Raw genomic sequence first — 11,738 nt, forward strand, 5'->3', positions numbered from 1 at the left:
CTAACAGCTCCCCACGCTAAATAGCCTCCAAACAAAGGCTCCAGCTTTGTAAATAGCCCTCCCTAGGAATCGCTGCCTGACTCAGGCAGGGCTTAAATGCACCCCAAGGATGAGGGCTGGCTCTGAGCTCCGCTTAACCAGCAGACAATTAGCTACATCTCTTCTTCTTGTTCTAAGCTCCCACCTCGGGCTGGAAAACAGCTCTCACATGAGCCATCCCCACCTCAAATTAATGGGTTTCTCTGGGGTGACAGCTTGGATGTGTGGAGGAGCTGGAGGCTGTGCAAGTCTGAAGTGTTGTGCTCCCCTGTCCCAGGGTGATGGGCATCGAGGTGCACTAAGTCCTGCTTAGGGTCACACTAACAAATCCCTGCACTAATAAGTCCCTGAACAAAGCCCAGTCCTTGCAGAGAGCAGCTCCCACTGCTCAGGGGTGACAGTGGTTGCATGGCACAGCCACCAGCAAAGCCATGGCAGAGGTTCTCCCCTGCCTCTGCCCCTTCCTCGGGGCTCAGGAGTCCTCAGCACTGAGTGGCAAAGGCCATGAGCTGGGCACAAGCAGGCTCTGGGATGTGCCTGCTGCCCTGGGTCGTGCCACCAGCCCGTCCACACACCATGAGAGGGCTTGGCTGTTGCTTCTGTGGCTCAGAGCCCTCAGAGCTGGCCGTGTTGCACCAGGAGAGGTGAGTAAGAGGCAAACAAGTGCCATTTGTCACAGCCCAACGTGGCCAAGGACAGCCACCTTGCTGAGCAGAGTGATGAAACCCTCAGGAAGCACAGCACATGAGTGATGATCAGGTTTCTCCTTTGCACCGTGCCCTGGCCAGAAGCACAGCAGCGATTCCCTTTCCAGGGGCAGCTTTGCTCTCTCCTTTGGCTCTCTGCCCCCACCCTGTGGGCTGGGGATGCTCCGGGGATGCTCCCCGCAGGGCTGTGGTGGCCGGGCCTCAAGCCAGGCACTGCATCAGCCTCTGCCAAGCTGGGAGTCGTCAAGAGGGAAGTTTTAAGGCTGCTGTTAATGGGAGCTGGGTGGTGAGCAGCCATCCATTCGAGCCCAGCCTCCAGCACCATCCATCACCCTGATGGGTGAGAGCTGCTCCAGCAGCAGGGACTGGGGCAAGCTGGGCAGCTGCTGGGTGCCTGCTCTGGTCTCCAGGCACTTGTAGGAAAGCAAACTGCAGCATCCCTGAGCTGGGAAGCACTTTCCTGCTTGTCTCTGTGAGCTCCTCTCCCTCAGCCACGTTTCCTCCCCCCAAACCTGTCACTGAAGCAGACCTGCTGAGGTGACATCCAAGTCATGCCTTGATTACAGCTAAAAGCCACTTCTGGCACAAACACAGCTTGGACCTGACCCAGCTGGATGCAAACTCATCCATGGGTGTTGGGTAGGAGGGAGCTCTCCATGACCCTGCTGGTCTCACCCAGCTCAGCTGAGCCAGCCCTGGCCAGGGCCACGTCCCCAGAAGCTCCTCATGGCTGGTGGCATCCCAAAGTTCCCAGGGGCACAGCTCTAGGAGCCATGGGGGGGATGGAGGATGGCTGGGCCCTGAGCACATGGTGGCCACACTGCACTGCTGAGGTGGTTCCCCAGGGAAGTCACAACCTCCAGCTGTCACCCTTGGGCAGGGGGTTGGCACATGGGGGTGGACATAGGCAGGAGATTGAACACATCCAAGTGCAGGGTTCTGCACACTGGCCACAGCAACCCCAGGCAGGGCTACAGGCTGGGGGCAGAGTGGCTGAGAGCAGCCAGGCAGAGAGGGACCTGGGGGTAATGGTTGATGGTAGGCTGAACATGAGCCTGCAGTGTGCACAGGTGGCCAAGAAGGCCAAGGGCATCCTGGCCTGCAGCAGGAAGAGTGTGGCCAGCAGGAGCAGGGAAGTCCTTGTGCCCTGTGCTCAGCACTGCTGAGGCCACACCTGGAGTCCTGTGTCCAGTTCTGGGCTCCTCAGGTTAGGAAAGAGGTTGAGCTGCTGGAAGGTGTCCAGAGAAGGGCAAGAAAGCTGGGGAGGGGTCTGGGGCACAGCCCTGGGAGGAGAGGCTGAGGGAGCTGGGGTTGCTTAGCCTGCAGAAGAGGAGGCTCAGGGGAGACCTTCTTGCTCTCTGCAACTCCCTGCAGGGAGGTTGGAGCCAGCTGGGGGTTGGTCTCTTCTGCCAGGCAGTCAGCACCAGAACAAGAGGACACAGTCTCAAGCTGTGCCAGGGGAGGTTCAGGCTGGATGTTAGGAAGAAATTCTACGCAGAGAGAGTGATTGGCCATTGGGATGTGCTGCCCAGGGAGGTGGTGGAGTCCCCATCCCTGGAGGTGTTTAGGAGGAGACTTGATAGGGTGCTTGGTGTCATGGTTTAGCTGATTAGGTGGTGTGGGATGATAGGTTGGACTTGGTGATCTTGAAGGTCTCTTCCAACCTGCTTTATTCTATTCTACAGGAGACACAGGTCCTGGTGTCCCTGAGCAGCATGGGAGAGAACAAGCAGTGTGGGAGCAGGGGCTGGCTTGATGTCTCTTTGTCCACTTTCCCCTCAAGCCCATTCCACCAGACCTTCCTTTTTCTCTACATCTTCCACCTGCCCCAACCCTGCAAAGAGGCTGCCAGAGTAGCCAGCAAGGGGCTGCAATGCAGGCCCAGCACATCCCTCAGCACATGCCATCTCCCACCAGAAGAGAGCCAGGCAGCTGCAGATCAGCACAGAGACCACCCCTTACACCCTCTTCTAGCCACTGCTGGCCTGGGGTCCCCTGGGGGTGGTGAGGGTGGGCTGGGGACAGAGGTCACTCACCTGTGTGGTTGGTGGCAGCTGGCAGGCTCTCACAGTACTGCTCTTGGATGGAGGCTGCAACCTGCCTGTCCCAAAGGAGAAACACCTGCATGGGGAGAGAGCAGAGCACAGGCAGGGGCAGGAGTGATAGAACAGAATAGAAGAGGATGTGCCAGGTGCAGCTTCCCCAGCCCCCAGCCTCTCCTTGGACGTGGCAGCAGGTGGATCAGATCTGAGCTTGGCCATGCCTTGGTGGATGCCCCCCTCCAGAGCTGCACCATGCACTTGCAGGTCCTTGCAGGACCTGCAGCCTGCTTGCAGGATGGATTCCCAGCCCAGAGGAGCTTGGCTGGTGCAGCCTGGGGCTGTGGGGCTGATGCTTTCTGCTCCTTCATAGAATCAGAATGGTTTGGGTTAGAAGAGACCCTGCCAAGTCCAACCTTCATCCTAACCCCACCATGGCCACTAAGCCACGTCCCCAAGTGCCATAGCCACAGGTTCCAGGGCTGGGGACTCCACTGCCTCCCTGGGCAGCCTGTTCCAAACCCTGACCACTCTTGCAGTAAAGAAATTGTTCCTAATCTTCAACCTAACCTTCCCCTGGCACAACTTCAAGCCATTTCCTTCTTGCTCTCTGCAACTCCCTGCAGGGAGGTTGGAGCCAGGTGGGGGTTGGGCTCCAGAACAGGAGGACACAGTCTCAAGCTGCACCAGGGAAAGTTTAGACTCCAGGTGAGGAGAAAGTTCTTCCCAGCAATTAGCCACTGGGATGTGCTGCCCAGGGAGGTGGTGGAGTCCCCATTCCTGGAGGTGTTCAAGAGGGGATTGGATGAGGCACTTGGAGCCATGGTTTGGTTGATCAGATGGTGTTGGGTGACAGCTTGGACTTGGTGAGCTCTGAGATCCTTTCCAACCTGATTGATTCTATGATTCTTGTGCCTTTGCAGCACTCTGGGGAAGCTAAAACTGAGTAAGGGAACTGCAGGTGGGAGCTGGGTGAGGGGCAGGGCTGCTAGAGGCAGGGCTCACCAGGGAGGCAGATGGGGGAAGAAGAGGAGCTGCTGTTGTGTTATAACACAGAGAGTTCCACAGAGCAGCTGCCTGCTTTCTCCTCCAGCTCAGAGAGGGATGACACAGTGGCATGGGCTCAGGGCAGGGAGGTCAGATGGGTGAGGCTGAACTGCACTTCTGTCACCCCAAGCCTACCCAGCAAGGACTGAGCAAAGCCCTTGGAGGAGTGCTCCCTGCTGACTGACCCAACAGCAGAGCCTTGCCCTGAGACAGGAGCTCACACAGATCCCTTGGGAGCTCAAACCAGAGCCTGGAGGCAGGGAAGGCTGCAGCCTCCTCTACCTGCAGGCCATGTGTCAGCTGCCCATGGTGGTGGGCTCAGATGGCATCCTGCACTGAGCCAATACAGTGAACAACAACCTTCACCTTCTCCACCAGCCAGGCAGGTCCCTAGTGCCTGACAACACCAAGCTGTGTGGTGTGGTTAACGCTCTGGAGGGAAGGGATCCATCCAGAGGGGTCTGGACAGGCTGAAGAGGTTGGCCCAAGCCAACAAAGCCAAGTGCAAGGTCCTGCACATGGGTTGGGGCAACTCCAAGCACAAATCCAGGCTGGGTGGAGAAGAACTTGGGAGTGCTGACTACTGAGAAGCTCCACATGAGCCAGCAACGTGTGCTTCCAGCCCAGAAGCCTCCATGTCCTGGGCTGCATCCAAAGCAGCACAGGCAACAGTGCTGGGGAGGGGATTAGCAAACCCTGGAGCAGGCTGCCCAGGGAGGTGGTTGAACCCCCATCCCTGGAGGTGTTTAGAAGAGATGGTACTGAGGGACATGGTTTAGCACCAGGTAGAGTTAGAGAGTGGTTGGACTTCATGGTCTTAAGCCAAAAGGATCCTCTCCTGTGACTCCTATCTCCCTTCCCAAGTGCCATTTGCCTTCAACACCTCCCTGGGTAGGGAGAAGACTCTCCTCCTCTTGCTCTTTAGGCAAACAGGCCCTGGCTGCTCTTGCTGCTCCCTTCCAGCACCCCCCTGAGCCTCCCCAAAGCATCAGCAGGATTTGTTCAGCCACAGAGACGAGCTCAGCACCCGACTTGCTCTTTTCCAAACAACTATTTACTGCCTGGGGAAGCTGCTTCTGACAGCAAGAGCAATGTCAGGCAGACAGATCAACGGAGCTGAGAATAGCTCCCTTGTTATGACTGCTCCAGATGGCACAGGGGAGCTGGCAGCAAACCCATGCCCCAAGTGTGGGTGCTGCATGGGGGTCCTGGTGTGCTGGTCCTGCAGGAGCCAGGCACCTCCTGGCTTTCTTTGCTGAAAGCTGAGACCACACAAACTCCAGGGGTGGGGTAGGGAAGGGCAGAGGGCTCAGCTCCCTCTGTGCTGCTGCCCACCAGACCTGGTGACTCTGGAACAGAAAGGGTCGTCCCAAAAGGGGCCAGGGAGGGTTTCCTACCTGCCCAGGCTCTCAAGTGTTAATTGGATCTGTCTCTCTAATCCCAGCCTGCTCCAAGCTGGCAGTGCCCCTTCTCCTTCCAGACACAGGGAGAGGTCTTGGCACCGAGCAGCACCGCAGACCAAGCTACAGCGAGAGGGGAGGGGATGGATGGATGGAGGGAGTGCAGTCTCTGGCTCTGTAAATCAGCTGAAAGAGCTACAGAAGGGAAATGGAAAGGGGGAAAGGGCTCCCCAAACCACAACGAGCTCTGGCAACTATTTTGTGAGGCTCTGAGTCTTGTCCCACTGCCTCCTGGCCAACGCTCTTGGCAGAGGCAGAGGCTTTGTCCCGCCGCCACCAGCCCCAGCTCGAGGAGCTTGGGAAGGTGGCAGCTGCAGGTGGATTTGCAGAAGCCCAAAGCATCCTCAGCTGGTACCCTGGCAGCAGCTGGGCTCTCCTCTGTTCTGCCCTTTGCAGGTTGCTCCAAGCCCTCTCCAGCCTTTGCAGAGGGAGGAGGTCAAAGCTCTGTCCTTGAAGAGCCTCTCCTGCCGGAGCCTCGCTGCCGTAAGCTGCCACATGGTGCCCAGCAGGTCCCAGCCCGGCCAGCCTGCAGCCAACAGTGCCTCAACAGCCCTGAAACGTGCTCAGGCCAGGGAGGGGCAGTGTCCCTCTGCCCTCCTGGCCCTGCTTTGCCACAGGCTATGGCAAGTCGTGCTCTGCGGTGCGGAGCACCTCGGTGACCTCTCTCAGGCTGCCAAAACCCTGGAGAGCCTCAGCTGAGCGTTCAGCTGCAGGGCTGGGAGCAGCAATCTGCTTCCCTGGAGGCAGCCCCTTGGCACACAGCTCCTGGGCAGCCTGGGGGACTTGCTCCCTCCCATGGGCTCCACGATTCTGCTGGGAGCTGCAGGGGCTCTGTGAGTCCCCACAACGGCAGCAGCTTCTCCTCCATCAGCCCTCACTACCTCAGCCCCTTTGCAGGTGCTGCTAATGTCTCTGTTCTACACACGTGGTGGCATCACAGCAGACACTGATGGTGCTGGGTTAAGCTTGGACCTCTTGGAGCAGCAGGCTCCTTCCTACCATCCCAAAGTCTCCAGCAGTGGGATCAGCTGCCTCTCATCAGTCCTCACTGCACAGCTCAGACCCCAAAACCTGACTCTGCTCCAGTGTTTGCTGCATGCCTCACATGGCAAACACCAGCTGCAGTCTGTGTCCCACACCAAGCCCAGGCTGCCCCAGGAGGGAAACTGAGGCAGCACTTGCCTGAGGTTTGTGCTGCCCAGGGAGGTGGTGGAGTCACCATCCCTGGAGGTGTTTAGGAAGAGCCTGGATGGGGTGCTTGGTGCCATGGTTTAGTTGGTTAGGTGCTGTTGGGTGACAGGTTGGACTTAATCTGGAAGGTCTCTTCCAATCTGGTCTATGTATTCTATGTATCCTATCCCATCCCATCCCATCCCATCCCATCCCATCCCATCCCATCCCATCCCATCCCATCCCATCCCATCCCATCCCATCCCATTCTATTCTATTCTATTCTATTCTATTCTATTCTATTCTATTCTATTCTATTCTATCCTATCCTATCCTATCCTATCCTATCCTATCCTATCCTATCCTATTCTATGGTAACCAGCTCTCAGGCTGCTCTTCTCCAGGCTCAACACCTCCAGGGCTCTCAGCCTTTCCTCCTCACAGAGCTGCTCCAGCCCCCCCCCAGCATCTTTGTAGCCTCTGCTGGGCTCTCTCCAGCAGCTCCCTGTCTCTCTTGAACTGGGGAGCCCAGAACTGGACACAGTACCCCAGATGCAGCCTCACTAAGGCAGAGTACAGGGGCAGGAGAACCTCTCTTGACCTGCTGCCCTGCTGCAATGCCATGGGGTTTTTTGATCAAGGCTCTCCCTGTCCCTGTGTGAGGGGCAGAGAGTGGCAGGTCCCCTGGACCAGGAGATGCAGCCCAGATTCTGTGCTCAGCCTGGAGAAGAGAAGGCTCCAGGGCAGCTCTTTATGGTGAGGAGGCTGAGGGTCTGGCTGCTGGTACGGCTGTGAGCAGCCAAATCACTCCTGGTGTCAGCCTCTGTGACCTGCCACTGACCCAGCAGCAACATCCAATTAATAGCAATTAGGAATTAATGTCTCCCTGCAGTGCTTTCCCTCTCCAGAGCACTCCACAGATATTAATTAATACATTCACATCAGCTCCTGCTCTCTGCTACCCAGAGGCAGGCGTGGCCCCCACCCTCGGTGTCCTCCTGCCTCAGACAAGATGGGAGCTGGGTGGCAGGCAGGGCTGGCAGCTCTGAGCAGTGAGCTCGATGGCTCCTGGCCTAATTAGCAATCTGAGCTCTGGGGCCTGGGTTTCCCAGTGCCAAGGGGGCTGTGGCTGGGGAGGGGAGAGATTAGCAGGAGGAAGCAGCACCAGCCATGGCTCTGCACAGAGCTGGAGAGCAGGACAGATCTAGAATAGAATAGAGTAGAGTAGAGTAGAGTAGAATAGAATAGAATAGAGTAGAGTAGAGTAGAATAGAATAGAATAGAATAGAGTAGAGTAGAATAGAATAGAATAGGAGTAGAGTAGAATAGAGTAGAATAGAATAGAATAGAATAGAATAGAGTAGAGTAGAGTAGAGTAGAATAGAATAGAATAGAATAGAATAGAATAGAATAGAATAGACCAGGTTGGAAGAGACCTTCAAGATCATCGTGGACTGATGGTTGCTGATGGCCAACCCCTGGAAGAGGGCTTCAGCCCTGTGAGGAGAGGCTGAGGGAGCTGGGGTTGCTTAGCCTGGAGAAGAGGAGGCTCAGGGGAGACCTTCTTGCTCTCTGCAACTCCCTGAAGGGAGGCTGTAGCCAGGTGGGGGTTGGGCTCTTCTCCCAGGCAACCAGCACCAGAACAAGAGGACACAGCCTCAAGCTGTGCCAGGGGAAGTTTAGGCTGGAGGTGAGGAGAAAGTTGTTCCCAGAGAGAGTTGTTAGCCTTTGGAATGTGCTGCCCAGGGAGGTGGTGGAGTCCCCATCCCTGGAGGTGTTCAAGAGGGGCTTGGATGTGGCACTTGGTGCCATGGTTTAGCCATGAGGTCTGTGGTGCCAGGTTGGACTTGGTGATCTTTGAGGTCTCTTCCAAGCTTGGTGATTCAGTGATTCTGTGAACATCAGCCACCCTGGGGCTGTTCTTGCTCTAGGGACCTTTCTAACCCATCAGTTCTGCTTGCTGCCCACTGTGAGACTTGGGGTGGAAAGTCACTCTGCTGTGCTCTGATGAGACCTCAGCTGCAGGACTGTGTCCAGCTATGAGACACCCAACACAAGAAGCTGGACACAGTAATCCAGGTGAGGTCTCACCAGTGCAGAGCACATGGAACCTATGGGCTTGCTGGAGCAGGTCCAGAGGAGGCCACAAAGGTGATCAGAGGGCTGGAGCACTTCCTCTGTGGGGACAGGCTGAGAGAGTGAGGATGTTTGGCACTTGGAGCCATGGTTTAGTAGTCAGGAGGTGCTGGCTGACAGGTTGGACTTGATGCTCTCTGAGGTCTTTTCCAACCTTATTGATTCAATGATTCTGTGTTCAGCCTGGAGAAGAGAAGGCTCCAGGGAGACCTCAGAGCAGCTTTTCAATATCTGAAGGGGACCTGCAGGAAGGCTGAGGAGGGACTGTTCAGAAGGGGCTGTGGGGATAGGATGAGAGGCAGTGGTTTGAAACTGGAGCTGGGGAGGTTCAGGTTGGGCATCAGGAGGAAGTTCTGCACAGTGCAGGTGGTGGAACACAGGCTGCTCAGGGATGTGAGACCCTGTCCCTGGAGACATTCAAGATCAGACTTGATGTGGTCCTGTGAGCTAGCTGGAGGTCTCCCTGCTGGCTGCAGAGGGGTTGGACAAGATGACCTTTGAGGGTCCCTTCCAACCTGATGCATTCTGTGGATCACAAAAGCAGCCCCTGGGACACAAGGGCAGGGGCCAGGCTGAGCGCAGTCTCTGCCCTGTACCTTCACCGAGGTTCCTGAGGGTGTTAGGCTGGGACAAAGCCTGCTTTTGGCTCTGAGCCTGCAGCAAGAGGTGCCAGACTTTGGGTGTTAAATACAATGAATATTAGCAGAGCTGGATGCCAGCTTTGGATGGCAGAGGAACATCAGTGGAGGGGAGGGAGGGCACAGAGCAGCGCTGTGGGCTGGAGCTGGCCTTGAAAAGCCTGCCTGAAAGAGCTGTCCCCTCAGCTGTGCCTGGAGGTAGCCAGGGTATCTCCAGCCCCTCCTGCCATGCCCTCCCTGGCATAGCAGCATAGAATGGTAGGGGTTGGAAGTGTCCTCTGGAGATCACTGAGTCCAACTGCCCTGCCAAAGCAGGGGCACCTCAGGCAGGTCGCACAGGAACACATCTGGACAGGGCTTGAAGTCTCCAGAGAAGGAGACTCCACTGTCCCCTGCCTTCACTCCTCTGTTGGCAACTCCTTTGCCCTTGTCTCCTCTGTCTTCCAGGCACTCTCCTGTGCAGCTGGTGAGCTTCTTATCACCTCCAGCCTTGAGGGCTTTCACTTGGATATGCCCCATCCTCAGGTCAAGCCATGAAGGAAACCCCTGAGCAGCATCTGGCACACGAAGGACACCCTCTGCAGCCCTCTGTGCTGAAGGTGACAGGACTCAGGCCCTGCCAGGGACCTGAGGTGCTGTCCCCTGAGCTCAAGACTTCTCCCAGACCTCTGTTTTCCTGCCAAGCTCCCCCTTGCTCCCTCACTGCTTTCGTGCAAAGCCACATCAGAAGCCCTGCTGGCGTCAAGGCATCAAGGCACAGCGCAGGCAGCAGAATGATGCTCAAAGCGAGGACCACAGGGGGATTGTCTGTGGCTGATGGCACTCAGGGGGAAGAGCAGGCACTGAGAATGCCTTCATCTGGCATTAAACTCTGTGATTTAATGGATTTAGCTGTATCAGAGGGCCAGGCCCTGCGGTGTGCAGACAAGAGGCTTTGGTGTGAGGGCTTCTGCTGTTGGGAGTCTCTCTGTGAGCATGCTGGGTGCAGATCCTAACAAAAGAATATCAATCAGGGCTAAATGAGTGCCCTGGAAAACCTGATTTATGAGCAATTAAAGGTTTGCCTTGGATTAAGCTCTGGTTTCACTTGCCTGCCATAAAGAATCCTGCCTTCCTTTATCTATCAAAGGCAGCAGGGACTGGGGGTGGGGGTGGGGGGAGGGGAGTGGGGCAGGTTAAAAGGGAGGGAAAAAAGGACTAATGGCATTTGGATATTGGAAGCTAAAGGCACAACCAAGCTGGGGAAGGGGCCACTGTGTGGCTCAGAGGGTCTGGGGGCATGTGGATGTGCCAGAGCAAAGGCTGCTGAAGCAGAGTGGGAGCGATGGATGCAGGTACAGGAGAGGGCTGGCTCTCCGGGGGGGTTGCATTCAGCTCTCCTGTGGCTTGTGCATGCAGGACCTGTGTGCATTCACAGGTGTTCCCAGCTGGGGGTTGGAGACCTGCTTTCTCCAGCTGCCTCCCCAGATTCACATCTCAGCTGCCCCAAGCACACCCCTTCACCCGTCACCTCTTTAGGGTCATACCCTGGGGCTGAGCACCCACCACTGAGCCCAGCTGTAATGTTTGTCTCTGTTTATCAGCTGGGGAAAGCTTGGCCACCCCGAAGCTGCACCTGCCAGCCCCTTCCCGGGCTGAGCTGTGCAGGATTTCAGGGTGGAAGAGGAGTTATGATCTGCAGATGGCCCTTTGCTCTCTGCCCTCTGAATGGAGGGGATTCTGCCCCTCTGCTCCGCTCTGCTGAGACCACAGCTGGAGCTCTGGGGCCAGTTCTGGAGCCTCTGTGCCAGGAAGGATCTGGAGGGGCTGGAAGGTGTCCAGAGCAGGGCCACGAGGAGGAGCAGAGGGCTGGAGCTGCTCTGCTGTGAGCACAGACTGAGGGAGTTGGGGTTGTGCAGTCTGGAGAAGAGAAGGCTCTGAGGAGACCTCATTGTGGCCTTCCAGGATCTGCAGGGGGCTCCAAGAAAGCTGGGGAGGGAGTTTTGAGGGTGTCAGGGAGTGATAGGTCTGGGGGGGATGGAACAAAACTAGAAGTGGGGAGATTGAGATTGGCTGTGAGGAAGAAGTTGTTCCCCATGAGGGTGGTGAGAGCCTGGCACAGGCTGCCCAGGGAGGTGGTGGAAGCCTCCTGCCTGGAGGTGTTTGCAGCCAGGCTGGAGGTGGCTGTGAGCAACCTGCTGTGGTGTGAGGTGTCCCTGGCCATGGCAGGGGGGTTGGAACTGGCTGAGCCTTGAGGTGCCTTCCAACCCTGAGAGCTCTGTGATTCTGTGGCTGGTTCTGGTGGTGGTGGGGGGTGACTCACTGCTGAAGCAGGACGCTCTGCAGAGAAGGAGGGATCTCTATTAGCTCAAAATACAGTTAGGGAAGAGAAGGAAAAACAACAGATGGCCTCTGGGTGTGTTACACCATCTTCATGGAAGAGTGGCAGCTGTCAAGCACTGGACAACAGCTCCTGGGCTCTGCTTCTTGAGGGAACCCCCTGCCAAGAAATTGTCCTTTCCC

General features: G+C 56.7%; 1 protein-coding gene across 1 annotated transcript in view; it reads right to left on the bottom strand.

Moving 5' to 3' along the window:
* Positions 1-2,873, bottom strand: part of CRHR1 (corticotropin releasing hormone receptor 1) — a 35,458-nt gene extending 32,585 nt beyond the window's left edge. Inside the window, exon 1 of the mRNA XM_054176812.1 lies at positions 2,783-2,873. Within this exon, the coding sequence (XP_054032787.1) occupies positions 2,783-2,873 (91 nt within the window). The remainder of the gene's footprint in view (positions 1-2,782) is intronic.
* Positions 2,874-11,738: the final 8,865 nt, after the last annotated feature.

The sequence above is a fragment of the Dryobates pubescens genome, chromosome 36 (assembly GCF_014839835.1).
Source record: "Dryobates pubescens isolate bDryPub1 chromosome 36, bDryPub1.pri, whole genome shotgun sequence".
NCBI lineage: Eukaryota > Metazoa > Chordata > Aves > Piciformes > Picidae > Dryobates > Dryobates pubescens.